This window comes from Paramisgurnus dabryanus, chromosome 17, assembly GCF_030506205.2.
Source record: "Paramisgurnus dabryanus chromosome 17, PD_genome_1.1, whole genome shotgun sequence".
Lineage (NCBI taxonomy): Eukaryota > Metazoa > Chordata > Actinopteri > Cypriniformes > Cobitidae > Paramisgurnus > Paramisgurnus dabryanus.
Window position 1 is genome coordinate 13,330,431 of NC_133353.1, and position 20,636 is coordinate 13,351,066.

Sequence of the window (20,636 nt, forward strand, 5' to 3'; positions counted from 1 at the left end):
GCTAGATAAGACCTTATGCCTCGTTTGGGATCGTTTAGAGTCCTTTGAAACTCCGTTGAAAAAAACTGTTAAGTGTTGAGTTAAGTATTAAATGTTGGGCTCTATTAAAGTCCATTAAAAAGAAAAAAATTCTGCAATGTTTTCCTCAAAAAAAATAATTTCTTCTGGACTGAACAAAGAAAAACATCAACATTTTTGATGACATGGTGGTGAGTAAATTATCTGGATTTTTCTTTTAAGGAAATGGAATATTCCTTTAAGTCAGAAGCGATGTTATGAGCTTGGTTGAGATAAGGGATAAGGGAATTTATGATTTGTTTTGCCATTTTCTTAACCATGTCAAAGTAAATGTGTCTTTACCATCACATAATTGAATATATGTAATAAAACTTAAATGATAAATCAATGCTTTTAAAACATTTTGTGGTTCCACATGGAATCTAATTTATCTTGAACTTAATGAGATTTTTACTTGCAAGATGAATTATAGTCATTTACGTATCTAAATTTCTGATTCATTAGTTTACCCTGGCTTGGAATATAAGCTTATTTAAGTGAATGCTATATATCAAAACTTTTTAGTAGTGATCATTTAGACTGTCCAACATTGTCAGAAATGTATAATTATAGGATGCTTTTGTAATTTATACATAATTTATTAGCAAAAATATGTATGGTGCTGGTAAAAAAACTAGTTCTACTAGCTGATGACTAAGCAAGTGTAGCTAGCTTTCTACATGTATTGTACACCATTTTAACTATTAAAGTGATTAAAAAATTTCAAAAATGTTTACAAATACAGAAAAACAACACATATGGTAATTACGCATAATAAGGGTACGTGCCCAACACAAAGAATAAAGAGTAAATTTACTTACTTTTCTGGACATCAAGGCATCAGTCTTTCAGAAATCCATGTGCTCCACTATGTCATTAGGAAACCATGGCTACCAAATAAACTTTTGATGAAAAACAGTGGGGAAAGTCCCTTTATGCAGAGCGTGTTGGTAATGACAGCTAAACCGTGGGGCAGGTAGAAATTAAGCAAAATAAAGTACAAAATGCATAAATATGCTTAATCTGTGCATGTAGTTTATTAGTTCAAGTAACATTTAATTCATATGCATATTTTATTTTATTAATTTGTGATAAATAATGTTTAAAAGATGGCACAACATGACAACTCTGGTGAAGTACAACACCAAAACACAGATAATGTACCACAAAACACCAATAAAATGTGATAAAATTATAAGTAAGAGCAGCCATAAAAAAGTATAGGCATGTTTTTGTTTATATTAATTAAGGGTGCTAAAATGTATTAGATTTAATTAGTTTTTAATAGAATTACACCCTGTGGACATAAATAGGCCCAAATTTTGGGAAATACCCTGTAGTGGTTGACCGGAAGTTTTACCCAAATGAGCTCAAAGATGGCGGGCCCGCATTTATGTCAAAAATAGTGTGGTTAGCATCCTCAATGTATTCTTTTTTTGTCTTTCCAGACAAAAAAGCCAAATGAAAAAATTGTAAAGGTTTCAATGCCTTATTCAATAGAGTTGAATCTTAATCAAGTCTTTTGTACGACAAAATGCACACCTCAGGAATTTGCCAGAACACTCCAGCTCTTGGCAGGCAATGTTTCAATTCATTAAATGGGCCTTCACCTGAGCTCATCAAGAATGCCCACTGTATAAAAACTCCTCCAGTCATGTGACTGTTCATCATTGCAAAAATAATTCACAAAGACACCGAACTCTGTGTCACCTTCCGTTTCTCTCTCTCTCTCCTGTCGTGCCTTACACGGTTCAGTGGTTAAAGTAAATTATTATGCTCCCACTATTTTTAAAACTTGAGCTACATTCTGAAGAAGTGTATTCCTTATACTGTATGTGAATTATAAGGACACACTGTAAAAAAATTCTGTAGAAATTACAGTATTACTGGCAACTAGCTGCCAGTAACTGTAGATTTTACATTTATGTTATTTACTGGCAACAGTTTGTTCACAGTTAAATGAACATGAAACATTTTCAGTCTTTATCTTCTACATCAAGCTACTGGCAACCATCTGCATAATTACAGATAATTTTTTACAGTGCAGGGAACAACAGAGATGGTTGTTTGTGGTTCAGAAGGAAGTATAAGCAATGCTTTTCGAGTGGGTCTAGTTCATTTAGTATAGTCATGTTTATTTTACCTTACACATTTTTTTTTTTTAGTAAAATAAGTTCTGTCATTGTAAATTAGATGAAAGACTGAGATTTTCATGTGTGCTCTTAAAAATAAAGGTTCTTATTGTTTTTGTCCAACTGTATGGTTCCATAAAGAATTTTCAACCCACCATCTTAGAAATAAAGGAACAAGAAAGACCAAAGTTGTCACTGGGGCCTCAAAGGTACATATCTGTACTTTCTTAAAAGGTTCCGTACCGTCCCAGTGAGAACTGTTGTTGTACCTTTTCTCTGAGAGTGCACAGTGCCATAAATAAAACGTGTATTGACCAATTAGAATCAAGGACTGATACCAACCATTTCATAAAGCAAAAACAAATCCAAGCCTCCACTCTAAAAAAAAAACACCACCTACAGAAATATTTTATCATCTCTGCTGTGAAAAGTTTCTTAGCAAACCTCTGTAATGGAATCGGTTGGTCTTAATTAAAGTCTAACTTTGTTCTCTCCGGAAAAAGGAAATACAAAATAATAATTATGCTTTTCATTGTGTTACTGGGCCAGTTGACAGAGGCCTCGCTTTTGTTCTATGACCACAGAGACAAAATTAATGTTTAAAATGAGATTTAACTAAAATGGCAACCAGACAACAAAAACACACATTTTCGTCTGGCCATTAAAAATTTAAGTGGTGTAATGTAATGCCGTTGTTTCTCGTCATTGGGGGGTATAAAACGCTTTTGACGAGCTTTACTATAACACGAATCCAAAGAAGTGTTTGTTAAAGCTACCATGACTTTTTGTCCAAAAAGAATCTTCTCGAATCAACAAAAGGTGTGTATAACAAAAAAATTCAAATGGTATATTTCTATATATGTATTTTTGTCTGGTACGTCTTGCGCACAGTACACAATTTTGTCACCAGAGCTGCCAAATTGTAGAGATCCATGTTTGCATCTTGTGTACTGGATTGAACATATAAATTAGTGCTAAATAACATTAAAAGCTCGTAACCATGGAAACCATTTTTAGTTGCTATATAGCACCTATGAAGAACCATCCGGAGGTGATATAGCACCAGATATGGTTCTATATAGAACAATATGGTTCTACACAAGTACTACATAGGTGCTATATAGAACTTAAAATGGTTCCCCTATGATTACGAACCAATGAACCACTTTTAGTGTTATTTAACACTGTTTGTTTTTACAGTGTATACTATTAAAAAGGTTCAAGCTTTTGGATCTTTTTAAAGGAGCAATTCACCTGTAGAAACATTAATCTTTATTGAAAGTGCGTCATATTTGTAGTTAAAATGTAACATACATGTCGGAGCCGATGGTGCAGTGGGCAGCGCTACGACATATGTGCAAACGCACTTCCGGCGACCCGAGTTCGAATCCCGGCTCGAGGTCCTTTGCCGATCCCATACCCCTCTCTCCACCCTCTACTTTCCTGTCGTCTCTCAAACTACTGTGTATCAATAAAGGCAAAAATGACCCAAAAAAAAAAAAAAAAAAAATGTAACATACATTTCGAACTTGGTGCCTATTTGACAGAGAAAAGTGGTGTTTGTAGTCTCACCCCCTCAACAAAGATATTGGACTTCCTGTTTTCAATGATGCAAAATGATGATTTTTACATCATTGAAAGAAGGAAGTGCAACACTGAAATCTGTATTTCTCCTGTCTCAGCGGCAACTGAGGAGATGATGCACGACCATTCAAAAACATGGCTGGGGTTCTAACTACATAAAGCTTAATGCAAATGGGTGAAGTGTCCCTTTAAGCATATCATTTTTATAGTAATATGTAATATAACAGTTTAACCTTTATGCATGAATTGTCAACGCAGTTCTGTATGAAATTTTGGCTGGTGTTGAAAGTGTGTGGCATTTTCACACAAAAACTGCCTAGAGGATCGATGGTGCGGGAGATCAGTAAAGCTTGTCTGCTCATATCTGACCATCTGCAAAGAAAGGTCGATGCTTGTATAGCCATTGATGCTTTAAACTTTTAAACTAAGATGTCAGCGCTTAATTTTTTTATGTTAATGCCTAACTAAGAACATAACTTGGTTATAAATAAACCTTTTCCAAATCTTCAATGTTCTTTTTCTTCTAATGTTTCGATTGCGTTTTGTTTAAATGCTTAACCTTTCTGCTTGGGAACACTGTGCTATTCAGATTATAAATGGGAGACATGCAAGGCACAGAAATAATTTGTAAGGTCGCTCAATAAAAGCTATATGGCATTTAAATAAAAAAGAATGGTCATTGTAGATGGCCCATCTTTTACAGTGGTCTCAAACTACAGTATTACCAAATAAAATGTTTGCAATTAATGCACTTCATCCAAGATATGTTTGTTCTCTTGGGATTGAACCCATGACCTTTGCATTGCTAATTTAGTGCTTTAGAGGAACACTTCTAAATAAATTCACATCGTATCATCATATCGTTCCAAGATGTGTCACCTTTCTTTCCCAATTTATATTTTGCTACTCCTCACAGTTAGGAAATTACTGTAGAAGTCTTGTATTTAGTTTTATGACGCCAAGTGTTGCTGTTCATCTTGTAAACTTATTGTTAAATCTCTCTCTATCTCTTTCTATCTCTCTCTCTCCATTTCACTTCATAATGTTGTTAATTTATGCAAGATCCTTTAGCACACACTAAAGCTTTATTACCAAACCCTATAAGCTCTCACCAGTCCTGATGAAGGGATAATATGCTAATCTTGATTAAGCCCCCAAAATATGTCCTTGCATCCCATGGACATATTTTGGGTGCTTAATCAAGATTTGGAATGGCTGGAAATTGTACAGAAGGGAAAACTGGGGAAAAGGAGACAGAGAGAGATCGTATATTAAGGGAAATTAATGAAAAAAGATTTAGGGAAAGAAAACCAAATAAAGGCATGAAGTTGACCTTCAATTTCAGACAAATATACGACTCTCATTTTCAGAAGTAGCAAATTCTCTTATAAACTTTTATGACAGACATTTAAATTTTGTCTAAAGGCTTCATAGTGAACTCTGTTTTTCCAAAAGTCTTAAAGTTCAAAATAAAAAGTAGAATGTTGATGGTAATGTATCTGCTATAGTTACACTGCTGACTTTACTCATTAAGTTAATCCACTTGGCTTTAGAGGTGAAGGCATCTTTATTGATCTCTTTACGTTCAAGTTGTGTTTATGTGTGAATTTAAATCATAGTAGTCTTCTTTAAATCTGAACCATAATCACTTGAAATGAAATTAATAAAAAGAGTGTTCATTATAACCTTAAATATATTACTTTAGAAAATGCTTTTGTTTTGGTTTTGCAAAGGTTATCTTTTGTTCATCTTACAGTGCGAATGGTCTGAAAAAAAAAAATGTTATTTTTTTGGTTGTTGACCAATATTTCTAGAAAATATAAACACTATTCATCGTGTCTATTTGTGGCTTTTTGTCCACTTTTGATTTTTCTCAAATAAGATAAGACATTGTATATGTGAAATGGGTTTTGAGTTTTCATCTATAGCACATTGTACAACGGTGAAAGTAAAAGGGTTGTGCTATTCTCGCAGCACAGCTTTTCTGTTTGTTTTCCTTTCACAGACACAGATTCGGTACTATTAGAGATGTGTAGTGATTTGTGTGTACTTGACCGCAATCTACTACTCTATAACTAACAAAACACGAGTTTTTATGTTATTTTGTGTACCTGTTTCTTGATACTGTATGGGGCGGTTTCCCGGACAGGGTTTAGATTAATCCAGGACTAGGCCTTAGTTACTTTAGGACATTTAAGTAGTTTTTATAAACAAACCTTACAAAAAACTATACTGGTGTGCATCTTGAGACAAAACAATGGCACTGATATATGTTATGGTAAGATATGCAAGGTGTTTTAGCTCAAACATGCATTTTAGTCTTGGACAACAAGTTATCTCGAAAACATTTGCATAAAAATGTGTTCCTGGTAAGTTTTTATGTTATCTGTAATGCAACTATTATCCACTAGATGCACTTACCCAATTTATAAAAAAAACTAAAGCAAAAAAATGATTTACTAATTTTAAACTCTATGTATGTTTTGATAATCATTCTGAATCTGATCTCTAACAAAATTCCTTAACAAAAATCCACTTATTTTAGCTTTTTGCAAAAAAAATTTTTTAAAGAAAAATACCCATATTTAAGAGTTTATAAGCAGAGAAGATGAAATGTTTTTTCCCCGTTTTGTTTGTTTGATTGAAGGCAGATGGTCTGTTCTTTCATTTGATATTTTTGTATGTTTATATATTCTTAGAAGAAAAAATAAAACTTTTTTGTGAAACTTTTGTGAAAATCACAAAAAAAATGCTGGCAGGGAATGAGTTTAAAGGGCACTGCCACAGCTTGGGACCATTTTTTTACCATTTTTTCTGACAGTGTAGCAATATGCAAACAATGGCATCTTAACCCACTGCAAATACCAAAGAATATCAACAATAACCTGGCTTTATTAGAAAATATATATATTCTGGAATCAATACATCATATTATTCAAATGCATCTAAAGTTTGTGTCACTTATTCGATCCAAATATATGGCTTATTTCATAATACTGGTCTGCAATCTCAAGTGGCCTTCCAGAAATGATCTATGATCTTTCTGGGGAGTCTGACTGTGTTAAAAATAACCCCATTATCATCTGATATCAGCATCAGGTATCAGATATTAATACACTTCTTCTATAGCCTTGATGTTCTGTCATATTTCCTCTCACCCCCTCCTTTTCTTTCCTTTGCCTTAATCCTGGAAAACCATAGAGGTTGAACAAATCTGTTTCTGCTCCTCTATACACAGTGAGGCCCATTAATGACATTTTAAGTGCTAATGAAGTTAGTAATGAACCAACTTTTTAAGCATCACTGTTAATGCTGCTAATATTTAGGATTAGGGATTTAAAGGAACACATTGCCTAAGCACAGGTAACCTCACTATTTGCCTTATGAATGTGAATGATACTTCAAAATGCTAATCTACTGGGTGCATGACATTCACTTGGTGTACAATAAATATTGTATTGACTAAATTTAAAGGAAAACACCACCATTTTTTATATTTTATTATGTTCTTTCCTCAACTTAGATGAATTAATACATACCTATTTTTTTCAATGTGTGCACTTAATCTTTCTACAGCGCGTTGTGAATGCGTTAGCATTTAGCCTAGCCCCATTCATTCCTTAGGATCCAAACAGGGATGAATTTAAAAGCCACAAAGTAGTTACACGAGTAAATATGGTGGCACAAAATAAAACGTGGCGATTTTTTAAGTGTTTGAAAAATGAAAACTATGTTCTATGGCAGGGATTCCCAAAGTGTGGTACGCGCACCCCCAGGGGTACGCGAGCTGCCACCAGGGGGTGCGCGAGAGGAAAAATGTAATGGCGGTCTGTTTCTTTAAGTGGGATTTTTCCATACAATAAATAAATAAAAAATGAACAGTAAACATTTCCTTTGTAATCGCTTTTATTTTAAATAAAAAACTATAATTTATTAGTTTTTGATAGAAACGTAGAAGACAGCTGCTGTCTTTTTCTACGCACTGCTCTTCTGTTATGCACTGCAGCCGCTATATGCGTGCCAACTCGTTTCACTCATTCCATATATATTATAAATATGCTTAACTGACTGAAATCAGGGAAACTGTCATGTGGGACGTCTTATGATAAAGTTGTTAGTCACGAAGGAGGAGAGGGACCAAGAGAGAGAGACTTTTTTCTGGCAAAAATAGAACTAATGAAATGTGACGAGACATGGGCACAGGATACGCGAGCAATGTGTTTTCATGCATGGTAAAGAGACCGCCAATGAATTATATAATAAAATACATAAATACTTACTGTAGAGAACTTATTAAAAGCTTTCATTTAATTTTGTTTGAAACTTGAGCTGTTATAATGAATCTGCAAACTATTATACACCTTTTGTGCGAACAGTAAAGGCTTTCGTTAATGTGTTTGATGGGTCTGCACGTGACGCACTGGTAAACATGAGGAAACCTCTCATATGTCATCTATTAGCTGACGGCAGTAAGTGTACGTTTTTTACCATAGTAAACTCGAATGGCGTCTAAATATCACAGTGGTTAAACGCATACACGGGGGCGCGCATCATCTACGCTGAGCGTAGTTTCAGATGGTGCAATAGGCGTAAATATTTTTCACAATGTTGGACGAGATGGTGAGAAAACAAAGCTTTTTGGATTTTTTTTAAAATGGGGATTGGGGGTGCGCCAACCCGGTTGGGACATAGAAGGGGGTACGCAGGAAAAAAAGTTTGGGAACCCCTGTTCTATGGCATAAGAGCACTTAGTTTGCAGCACTCGGGCACATAAAAGATAATATTGACTGAAGTTTGAGGGAGAAGGGGAATAGTCAGAAGTGATGATGTTACTGTGTGCCCGAGGTCGAAGTGATTGCATGCATTTAAGGTTGTTTTCACATATGTTGGTGCGAACGGTGGGGCGGCCTCGGAGCGCACCAAAATACATTGTATCATTTTTCAGTTAGTGCGGCCTGTGTTCACATATATACATTTTTTACTTTACTCGAAATGCCGCACCGTACACCATGTGACAACGGTCAGCCCTGTCATTGGTCTCTGACAGCTCTTACCGTCTCATGACCACCCCCATGTTTCCACGACAACCAGCCTGACAGGGAGAGCGCAGCTATCAAGATGTGGAGATAAACGATGCACGTCTTTGCGAAGTTTCTTTGCTTTAACGTGAAATTGCATAGCTGTTCTATTAAAGCCTTTCTAAAAGCCTTTTGAAAGGAGCTGTTTGCTAAAAAGCCCGTAATGTCACTATTTGTGTGTGTAGGACAGCTATGCATTTATAAAATCATCAGCTCAAACGTAAAGGAGACAGCAAATCTCTATGCAACGGACCAGGATTGGCTTGTTTGTTGTTGACCCACAATATAACACCCGGCTCACGTCACAACGGAAGCCCAGTGGCTCAAACATGTGGAGAACTTCCTGTATTTGGTTCGGCCCGAGGTCCAGCAGTGTTCACACCACAGGTGGGTCGCCCCAGAGTTCGGCAACAGCCGCTCCGAGACCACCTGTTTAGAGCGCACCCAAGTGCGGCTGTTGTGTTCACACTGACCCAAACGCACCGTACTCGGAGCGACACGTCATTTGGGCCGACCTAAACAGTGTATATGTGAAAACACCCTAATATAGTCATATTTGTAATGTGTATGTGTTTTGTGTGAATGCGTGCCCTAACTGTGTCCATGCTGTTAGATTTTATGATGGCTATTGAGAGCACAGCCATTTTTAATCAGTCTCACAGAGGGGAAACTGACCAGAGAGGCTTTAATATTCCCAGCGCTCCCAGACATTGAAATGCCGTATGTGGGTTGCATTTGATGTAAACACTGTCCTGCCCTCTAAGTGCAGAACATATGTAGCTGCACAGGTGGGTTAGCGCACTTTAGTTGCTTTAAAAGGCTCGAAAAGAAAATAATTGTTTCAAACCATGATTTGGGTAAAATATGGGGTTGTTTCAATGATATGATTAGGACAAACTTTTTATAGGTTTGTTTGACCCATTGATTGGGTTTGTTCAAACCTTTAAAAAATACCTTATATCCCTAAAACATTCAAATAAACAGTCACTTAAAATTGCAAATATTTGCATATTGCAAATGTGCATATTAGTCATTTTAGGTCCTTTTCCACACAATAAAAAATGCCGTTCACCTCAGGCAACATAACAAAATAATAAAAACACATATCATGACCCCTTTTAAATTAAATCATAAATTACAAAATAACATGCATTTTAGTATGTCTTTATTAACATAAGATGAAGAACCCAGGCATTGTTAAGCAAAGTCACTACATGTAGCTTTGCTTCAAGTATTCTGTGCAGCAATTTAATGGAAAACACTTCCATTAAATATAAATACTAGTGAGACCTCGAAAGACCCCTTATAATCTTTCTCCATTTTGTCCTACCTTTCAATGCTTATTCAAAAGAATCGCCTGACCTGAAATAATCAAGATGTACTTGCAATCCCACAAGAACATTACCTACTATACAGTACAGCCATAATTACATTAACCATTAAAATAATTACCCACACCAACAATTAACAAATCCATAGGTTATTCAATTCAATTTTGTTTATATAGCGCTTTCCACGATTGTTTTAAAGCATCTTACATTAATAAAGCAGGAGAAAACACAAAAAAGTACAGCAGCTTAGATTAAACCGTACTAGAGAGCCTAGTAATAATGTAAGGTATGGAAGAGAGTTCTAAGTTAAGTCAATGTTATCACATTATCAGTAGTGAGCAAACCCTTTGGTTAGACACTGAGCAGCTGTCCACCCTGCTGAAAAAATAAAGAGTGACAGACGGACAAAATGAGAAAGATCTGAGTGGATCAGTGGGTACATATTCTGTGAATGACATCTTCACATAGGGTCCAATGAGTAATAAATGTCACATTTTGGATTCATAGCTAAAGTCATTTTTGGAAAACAATCCAGTCAGAGCACTTCTCAGGAGATATTGTTGATTTGTTTTGTGAATTTCAATGATTGTTAAATTAATGTTTTATTATGCAGATTTTACCGGTGATTGAGCCTGTGATTAACTGTTGTAGTGAAATAAGGCAGCTTGAATATTTATTAGTTTTTCAAAGCAGGCACGTACAAGTATAAGTTAATCAGTTTGAAGTACACAGAATGCTCACAGATGACGCCTCTTGCATGTTATTCTTCTCTCGCATCTTTCGCTTTCTCTCAGCAGGTAGTCTGAGCAGCTTCTGTGACTAATGCACTTCTGAACCACTTCATATGTAAATGGCAACCAGACTTATGTTCTTAGCACAGTTGGTCAAGGAACTGCTGACTATTCTTTAGACCTGAAAAAAATGACTTTCTTACTTAGTATTTTTGTCTTGTTTTAGTACAAATATATAAACATTCTTAATCAAGTTGCATTTTCTTGATGAGCAAAATGACCTAGAAAAATAAGTCAAGTTTTTTGTCAAAAATATATATATATAACATTTAAGTGAATTTGTGCTCTGACGTCAGCAAAAATGTGATGCTCCTTACCATGTTTTAAAGATTAGCTCACAATGCAATGCGGACAGGAGTTAATATCGACTTTACTACCTTGTCAATACGAGTCGAATCTGATAAAGAAAATGCAGATGACCAAGTTGATCGATTTACTCACGTCATCGTTTACTTTGGGATTTGTACCTTTATTAACATGTACTAACACACACACACACCAAAAGAAATGTAAAATCGTGAAACGAATAATTGGTGCCCTTTAAAAACAAGACAAAAGTACTAAGTAGGATAATCATTTTAGAAGTGTTGGTCATAAAGGGATGGAAATGGTCAGAAACAATGCTCAGGTAGACCGTGGCATTTAAACAATGCCCAATTGGCACTAAGAGGCCTAAAGTGTGCCAAGAAACATCTCCCACACCATTACAACACCAGCCTGCAAAGTGGTAACAAGGCATGTTGGATCCATGTTCTCATTCTGTTTATGCCTAATTCTGACTCCACCATCTGAATGTCTCAACAGAAATCGAGACTCATCAGACCAGGCAACATTTTTTTTGTGAGCTTGTGCAAATTGTAACCTCTTTTTCCTATTTGTAGTGGAGACGAGTGGTACCCGGTTGTAACGAGTGGTTATTTCAGTCAAAGCTGCACTTCTATCAGCTTGAATCAGTCGGGCCATTCTCTTCTGACCTTTAGCATCAACAAGGCATTTTCGCCCACAGGGCTGTTGCATACTGGATGTTTTTCCCTTTTCACACCATTCTTTGTAAACCCTAGAAATGGTTGTGTGTGAAAATCCCAGAAACTGAGCAGATTGTGAAATACTCGGACCGGCCCGTCTGGCACCAACAACCATGCTACGCTCAAAATTGCTTAAATCACCTTTCTTTCCCATTCTGACATTCAGTTTGGAGTTCAGGAGATTGTCTTGACCAGGACCACACCCCTAAATGCATTGAAGCAACTGCCATGTGATTGGTTGATTAGATAATTGCATTCATGAGAAATTGAACAGGTGTTCCTAATAATCCTTTAGGTTAGTGTCTAATTAGTGTTGATGATAAATAGAGGGTGAGTATAAATATCAGTTTCGTGAAAATGTATTAGATGGAAATAAACATGGTGGAAATAAAGAGAAGTTAGACGCTTTTTTTGTTTCAACAGACTTTTTTGTATTTTGTTCTCTTCACCTTTCCAGACGCAGGTGATTATAACCCACTCAATGTTCTCCTGTCTGGTTCTTATATTTCAAAGAATTGTCTCAGTGGGGTGAAATGTAAGGAAATTATTCTGATCTGTAATTTTACACTCTAGTCCATCTACCGCTGTTTCGTTGACCTTTGTTATATTATTTTACTTCTTTAGCACAGTGGGCAAAAATGATTTCTGTGTTGGCAGGTGCTCATAGAACACGATAGATTCATGTAGCTCGTGATGTGAAAAACACCACTGTTAAATTAGGACCTCATCATTACCATCAATGGCAGCGATGCAGTCTCATAAAGATTGAATTTGTCACCTGCGGCAGGTAGCGGTCACAGGTAGATGCCGGACCCTTAAAATAGCATTCCCTGCAGGGACTCGTGGACTGAGCAACTAATTAGATTCAAGCCATAACGGCTGCTTTTGTGATTCTAAGTGAATAGGGACACTTTTCTCTTTATTAACTTAAATTTTCCTTCATTTCTTTCTACTTTTATCCCTGCATCCTTTTCTGACCTGAACTCTGGTTGGATATATTCACTTGCCACTGTGCATATCCCAGTGGGTTTATTCAATTTTTTTTTTTTTAATCATATGTTTTCAGCCAACTAAATATGATTTATATGTACAAACTCTCATGAGATCAGGCTGGAATAGACCATGTTCATTTGAAAGTATTTCAAAAACATATTTCAATACTTTTTTAATCACATTTTCTTTATTTCAAATTATAATGGAAAGTACTGTATATACAAGAAATAACATTTAAGAGGTATAGCAACGAAAATACATAAATGATGGTGTGTAGGGTACTGTACATTACAGTGCATGTGCTTGAAATATTTACACAACTAGACATAAGCTAGCATCGTGCACACTTTCTTTTTTTTACATATTTGCCAACATTTTAAACACAGTTAAAAATATAAGGGACACAGTTTATTAAAGGAAATCTAAACAAAATCTTTACTTCTAATCACAACATTTTGCTTATTGTGTGACTAGTGTTCGAAACAATAACTGTACTGACATGCAAGCTTTTTCATAGGATTCATGCAGAATCAAACAATAAATGCCTACAGATTAAAGACCAGAGTTTCACTGGTATACCTTTCATTACTGATCAGGGATCAGATTAGCACCTGTCTTCTCAGGCTTTACCACAGAAGCAGACTGAAGCTTAGCTGACATTAGATCTATGCTTCAATGCACAGTGCATGAAAGCATAAAACTATCAGCAGTCACAGGTTTTTGGTGGGGGTGAGCATGTGCACACTGCGGAAAGCAAAAGTGTATTGTCTTAAGGTGTTATTTGTAAAGAGTCTCAGGACACAGTGACAAATGAATTAAACTTACTGAGTTAACAGGTGACAAACAATTGCGTTACCACTTAACAAATACTTTTAAAGTACAAACTAAGCTGAAATAGTTTTTTTCTCAACATTTCAGTTGTTCGTCTTTGCTTTAATCGTTCTAAACAGATTTGTCCATTCCATCCTTTGGCAGCCAACAACAAATGCTGTGTCCACAATGATGATTTTGAATGGAAATGCATGACCACTGTCTTTCATTCTGCACGCTTTCGGTCTGTAGGTACTTGCAGTACAATGTGACACCTTGCAGTCAAATAACAGCATGATCATTAAGAATCACGAGTCCTATTCCACCTCCTTGAGCAAATGCCAACCGTCAAACTCTTTGTTTGTTATGTGCACGTTATGGGTCACCCAGAGACAACCACTTCTGGTCTTTCCACCAGCCGCAAGGCCTCGTGCATGCCTGCGGCTGACAGCCTGCGGTTTATGTTGCGGTAACGGCAGCTAAGCAGGCTTCGGTAGGTGGTGCGCAGGTCCCGGTTGAAGAAAGCATAGATGAAGGGGTTAATGAGTGAGTTGGCATAACCCAACCACAGCAGAGTTCTCTCCACCCACAAGGGTACACAACTACATTGGGTCCCACATATGAAGGGCCGAGCCGTAGAAAGGAGGAAAAACGGAAGCCAACAGACAGTAAACGCTCCCACCACCACTCCAAGCGTCGCCGCTGCCTTCTGTTCCCGTTTGAATATGGAGATGCTCCTCCGATCTGAGCTCCTCTTGCCCACACCTCGCAGAAATTGTGACAGCCGTGTACACTCTTCCACTTCCCTCTGAAGCTTGATCGCCACTGTTACGCAATTCACACCCACAGGCTCCTCCGTCCCATCACCCCTTTCCTCTTCCTCCTCCTCTTCAGCACGAGGAAAGCCAGTGATGGTGTGTTTGGCGGCACTGAGCTTGGCGGCACGGTAGATGCGGTAATACATGACCAGCATGACGGTCATAGGGATGTAGAAAGCAACGGCTGTAGAGTAAATGGTGTAGCCGAAGTCCTGGCTGATCAGACACACCCGGTCATCATTCACATTTTGTGCCCAGCCAAAGAGCGGCGGTAGAGTGATTGACGCAGAAAGTAACCACACAGAGAGCACCATTTTGGCCATACACCACCCATTCTGCCTTACTGGGTATGTTAAGGGTCTGGTGATGCCCAGGTACCTGTCATAGAATGAAACCACAAATTAAATATGCTTTGTTTCTAGCTATGTTGTTTAGATGTGTTAAACTTGAAATGATAATGAATTTTAGTCTGAATCATTTTAAAATGTCATTTTTGACCCTCAACCTGGTTTTGTTTTGTTTAGTTTAATGTATTTTAGTTTTATTTTAAATTTGACCAGACAGAATGTTGCAGCACAAAACCCTAAAAGGTGTCAAACATACACATACTCCAAGAAAAAAAATCTAAAAGCTAAAATATATATGTGTAAATAACACAGATACACAGATAAGTTATCTATTCAACAATTTTAGGGCATTTAGTTTTACTCCTGGGTCAAATTTACTCCTGGTGATTCAGGGGATACACAAAAATGACAATGTTAACTACAGTAACCAAAGTTTTTTGGTTTAATTTGCAGTAGAACCATAGTGACTACAAATGAACCTTGGTTTTACTATATTTTACTACTGCATAATGTGTGTCCATGTGGTAGTACATGCTGACAAAATCATGACAGAAAGTGTGAACTAAATAATGTGACCCAAATACTCTGGACAGACACAGCTCAATGTAAAAAAAGTGTCTCAGTTTACCATAATTCACCCTATCCACTTTAAGTGTTTAAGGGTTAATCTGCTGGTCATCTCAGACTATCCATATAATACCACAAAATGCACTTCAAATGCATTTGTCGTCATTAAATAGATTAATATAGCTTAAGTTAATTTCAGAGAATACAATTCAAGAGCTGAAATAAACAAAGTGGTAATTATAAACAATAATCAAGCTACTGTAAAAAAAAACAACACTCACCGGTCAATACTAATAACGCATAGGGTCATGATGGACGCGGTACAACACATCACGTCCATGGCTATAAACACATTGCAGAAGAACTTGCCAAAAATCCACCTGCCACCTATCAGGTCGGTGATGCTGACAAAAGGCATCACCGCGAGCGCAACGGAGAGGTCGGCGAGCGCAAGGGACACGATCAGATAGTTGGAGGGTTGCCGGAGTTTTTTCACAAAGCATACGGAGATGACCACCAGAAGGTTTCCGCAGATGGTGAAGAGAGTGAGCATGGTCAGCACACCCCCGATCAGCACTTTCTCCATCTCCCCATAGCTTAGGATCTGCTCCGCGCAACGCGTGCCGTTTGGCATCTCCATCATCTCCAGGAGTACCGGGAGGCTGGAAGGCTTCATTCCTACAGGACTGAAACCGGCAGCTGTTGCCATCTCTCCAGACTCGTGCGCGACTCTGAAAAGCCGAGGGACAAGGGCTTCGGAGATCATCATGCTGTTTGAGGTTTCCAAACTTGCCACCGTCTCTCTTGCGCGCTCCTCTGCCATCAGGGATTTCATGGTTTCTCTGTAGTTTTGCGAGACACTGGTACCGTTGGTTTCGCCCACCACCATGCCGTGTGCCTTTTATGCATGAACTTTTCAGAGTGCGCGCGGATGGCCCGATTGTACCGCTGCGCGCGCAATACGTAATGCGCGCATACGATTTTAGCGCTCTAGCTCTGACGCGCGGCTAATTTTACTATTTTTAGAGGAGATCGTTCACTCGTCATTTACACAAGTCGTTCAGCAAAGTGATGTCATTTATTTGTAGGCCTATTGGCTACCATACAATAACAAACAATAATTTGAAAAATAAAATACATTGTCTGTCCTCTTTTTCTACGAGATGGCTTTTCAATGTCAGTTCAGATTCATTAACTGGTAGCATACCCGTTTATATTTCAGTGGTTTTGTTAATAACCACTCTGAGGTTTAACATGACAAAAAAAAACTATATCTCAATTTATTTCCAAAGCACGATTAAAAAACAGCTTGCCATTATAGACTACTGTACAATTAAAATAAATGATCAATGCAATAAAGCATAAACAGACAATATTTTATTTTTTGTCAGATCGATTGAGAATAAAATCACATTTAATCATAAGACGTAGACAAATATAAATCCCACATGCATTTCTCTTTGTAAGGTGCATCAAGTTCATAGAAACATCCTGCAATACCGCCTCCTAGTGGTAAAATACACAAAAACAGCAAATTAACTTTATCCACACGGCGCTATCACAACGCAAGACACTTGTTTTAATTTTTAAGCCACACAATTAACTAAAAAAAAGTAACTTTTTATTTAGTCTGGCATCTGTTAAAGTAAAGATTGATTTTAGTGTTTTTGCATCCCTTGTACAGTCAAAAACCATTTTTAGGGTCACTGAATGCCCGTTTCTACTGCTTCTGCTATTACTAATAAAATATATGGCAATTTTCTGCTGAAAAGAAACCATCACAGAAACGATAATGGATTTATTTGTATTTGTTTTAATAGTAGCCATTATGGTCTCTGTGGGTCTCGGCTGGTAATGTGCTGGGTTCTATTCTATTGGTGGGATGCTATCTGGCAGATAGGAACCAATAGGACATCATTAAAGAAACAAAACATGTATGCTTCATAATGGTATTTGTAATGAAAACCATTTACAAATTTATAATCCTTTTCAGCAGAGTTGTTGGTATATTTTTGTCTATTTTTATTTAGTTCCCTGTTGGTCGTACATAGAAAATATATCCTGAAGATGAATTTATTTATCAGGGTCACAAGGTCATTTCATTTAGCAAATAATAATAATAAATGAAACAATAGTGCTTACAATTTCTTAAGATACACTGTCTCTGTCAAAATCAAATGCACTTTAACCTTGTAAAAAAAAACAAGTTATCTAAATATTCATGAGATTACTCAAGCATAGCAAGTTACAAAACGAGCTGGTTGTGTAAATGTCCTTCTTTCTCCCATAGAGGGCAGTGAATCCAAACTCACGTGCGCGTGTTGCTGTTTTCGTGAAGACTTATGGCTGCTGTGGCCCTAGTGCAGGGTGCTAGCAGAGGACTTGGGCTTGAGTTTTGCAGATATCTACTTTTAAATAAAGCTCCAGCCGCCGTAATAGCAACATGCAGAAACCCGGACAGCGCACAGAATCTGGCTGCATTATCCGCACAGTACCCGGGTAGAATGACTGTACTGAAACTGGACGTAAACAGGGAGGAAGACATCAAAAGCGCATCTAAAAGAGTCACATCTGAATTTGGGAAATTGGATTTGATTATTAACTGTTCTGCTGTGCTTCATCCGTCCGGTAAAGGAGAAACAAGTTTACGAGACGTGTCCGCTCAGGTGAACATAACAACAAGGAAGAATGTGATATAAAATAGCCATATGCAATAAAATGTCTTATGCATGTTTTTGTTTATTACCCAAATACCAGTTTTTATAGCTAAAGCGTTGTAAAAAAAACACTAAGTACTTTCCTACCTTGCCTTTTTTGGCATGGTAAAAATTGCATTTCTCTTTTGACTTCTTGTTTAATTGTTGTGTCATAAAACAGGGAATCATCTCCACATTGACCATTAATACTGTGGGTCCACTGGTGATGGTCAAGTATTTTGCCCCCCTGCTGCAGATCGGTACAGGGGCATTTGGCCAACAACCAGAAGAGAAAGCAAAACAACACACCGGAATCATTGTTAACATGAGTGCTAGAGTGGGATCAATCGGAGACAATGGTGTGTATCCATGTGCAAAAGGACAGCTGCAAAGCCCAAGGGGCTTCATTTGTAATGATGCCTGTGTGACACATACTGTACAGGAGATGCTAAATTGATAGGAATAGATCTTGTAATCTACCCACTTTATAAGTACTTTGTTAGTCTCTTTTTATTCCCCCTGTTTTGGCATGCTTGTTGTTATACTTATTTGCTCTTTTTGTGCCCAAATAATATTCAAATTACAGAAATTACGCATGGTTTGCAAGAGCTCAGATAAAGTTATATTTTACTTTTTTTTTGTTTTGTTGTTTCCAGCTCTTGGAGGATGGTACAGCTATAGGATGTCTAAAGCTGCTTTAAACATGGCCACCAGAAACCTGTCCATCGAGCTGGGTCGTGGACAATCAAAAATTGTGTGCGTGTCCCTGCATCCTGGAACTGTGAATACAGATTTGTCTCGGCCTTATCACCGAAATGTTCCCAAGGACAAGCTGTTCAGCACAGAGTACTCTGTACAGTGTCTTATGAATGTCATAGACAGCTTAAATATTACCAAAACAGGGAAAGCGTATGCATGGGACAGCACGGAAATTCCCTGGTAGACAATTTGAGCAAAGACAGACTGTCTTTTACGGTTTAAGGTTTAAAATTAAATTAAAATTAAAGAAATTATGCAATAATGAATTGTTAATGGATTATCACTCGCTGCATCTATTACAGAATAAGGCTTGCATATAAACTATTCCAACAAGAAACACAAAAAGTACTTCTGGTTTATTAGTTCACTTAATATATGGCAAAGGACCTCAGAATTTTTAGAGACATACACATGCATTCCAGAAAGACTTGATGTCTTGTTTATTTTGTACCACTAGAAAGGTACAGCATCTTCTGTACCGGAAAAACAAAGTCTCAAATCAAAGTTGATCAAAGTCTGCTTAATAAACAGTTTCATGTTTATGTTGTAATCATGGGCAACGGATTGGCCATTTGGCAGAGGGGCCGGACCAATTTTTAAAATGTAGGCGGTTGGATTATATATATATATATATATATATATATTCCAAGCGCCTACATTTTAAAAATTGAATGTCATATATATTGAATTGAATGTGATAATATATATATTAATAATTAGCAAATCCAGGATGCAAACTACTTACCTTTATGTGAATTTTGCGGGGTTTTTTTATTAAAAATGAAATGTACATAATTTTCAATGTAACGCCATTTCTACATTAATTGTTAGTCAAGCAAATAGAAAGATAGAGTATGAATGTGGATATTGTGGATTAAATTAGAATGGAAGAAATCACAAGAGGCCACAAATGTTATCACAAGTAATGAAATGACTTGGTTATTTTTTAGGGCAAATTTTATACATCTTATTAAAGGGGAGGTTTAATGCTATTTCATGCATTCTGACCTATTAACACAGTTTAGGAGTTGTAATCCCCTTGCTTAACATAAGCAAAGTGTCAAAAAAACATTTGAGCTTGTGACGGAGTATTTCTGGGTCAAACTCACACCTCCATTTTCATACAAGTTTCGTACAATTTTTTTCGACCTGGGGTATCCGTTGCGACTGATTGACCCCATTTTCCTTATATGGCCCTTCCTCCCAGAACAGAGCACCCACACGTCAATCAGAGTGAGAGCGAGAACGCGCATTAGCATTGCTCCGTCGAGAGGTCACAGGTATCAGTGCACAGCACGCGACAACTTTGTTTAATCAAGATGGTTCGACAAAAGAAGTGCATTTTTGGATGTAAGGAGAAGAAAACCTTGTTCAGCTTTCCAAGTGACCCTGTCTTAAAACAGCAGTGGATGCAGTTCGTTTTTCCCGGACAGCAACGGAATTGCGATTGGGTTTATGTTTGTTCACTGCATTTTGGAGACGACTGCTTCACAAACAAGGCTCAGTTCGACGCCGGATTTGCTAATCGTTTACAATTGAGAGATGCAGCGGTCCCAACTTTAAAAGACCCCGTTCAGGAGACACAACCACAAGCAGTAAGTAAATTCAAATCTAACGCGTTTTCTAGGGAATCAACGCAAAAGTGCAT

At 37.2% G+C, this 20,636-nt stretch overlaps 2 protein-coding genes across 2 annotated transcripts; one reads left to right on the plus strand and one right to left on the minus strand.

The window, feature by feature from the left end:
- Positions 1-13,209: 13,209 nt before the first annotated feature.
- htr7a (5-hydroxytryptamine (serotonin) receptor 7a) lies at positions 13,210-16,455 on the minus strand. The gene is made up of 2 exons (XM_065255156.2): positions 15,815-16,455; positions 13,210-14,997 (listed from the first exon to the last, which is right to left on the minus strand). Exons 1-2 carry the CDS (start codon positions 16,420-16,422, stop codon positions 14,184-14,186), a joined length of 1,422 nt encoding a protein of 473 aa, XP_065111228.1. The 5' UTR covers positions 16,423-16,455; the 3' UTR covers positions 13,210-14,183.
- A 1,364-nt stretch (positions 16,456-17,819) lies between these two features.
- On the plus strand, positions 17,820-19,616 carry LOC135737363 (C-signal). Its single transcript, XM_065255155.2, has 3 exons — positions 17,820-18,199; positions 18,411-18,588; positions 18,886-19,616. Exons 1-3 carry the CDS (start codon positions 17,876-17,878, stop codon positions 19,170-19,172), a joined length of 789 nt encoding a protein of 262 aa, XP_065111227.1. The 5' UTR covers positions 17,820-17,875; the 3' UTR covers positions 19,173-19,616.
- Positions 19,617-20,636: the final 1,020 nt, after the last annotated feature.

Coding starts and splice junctions, on each gene's coding strand:
- LOC135737363 (XM_065255155.2), top strand. CDS start 17,876: ATGGCTGCTGTGGCCCTAGTGCAGGGTGCTAGCAGAGGACTTGGGCTT. Junction 18,200..18,410: donor TACGAGACGTGTCCGCTCAG/GTGAACATAACA, acceptor GTCATAAAACAG/GGAATCATCTCCACATTGAC. Junction 18,589..18,885: donor GGGATCAATCGGAGACAATG/GTGTGTATCCAT, acceptor TGTTGTTTCCAG/CTCTTGGAGGATGGTACAGC.
- htr7a (XM_065255156.2), bottom strand. CDS start 16,422: ATGGTGGTGGGCGAAACCAACGGTACCAGTGTCTCGCAAAACTACAGA. Junction 14,998..15,814: donor TGCGTTATTAGTATTGACCG/GTGAGTGTTGTT, acceptor ATTCTATGACAG/GTACCTGGGCATCACCAGAC.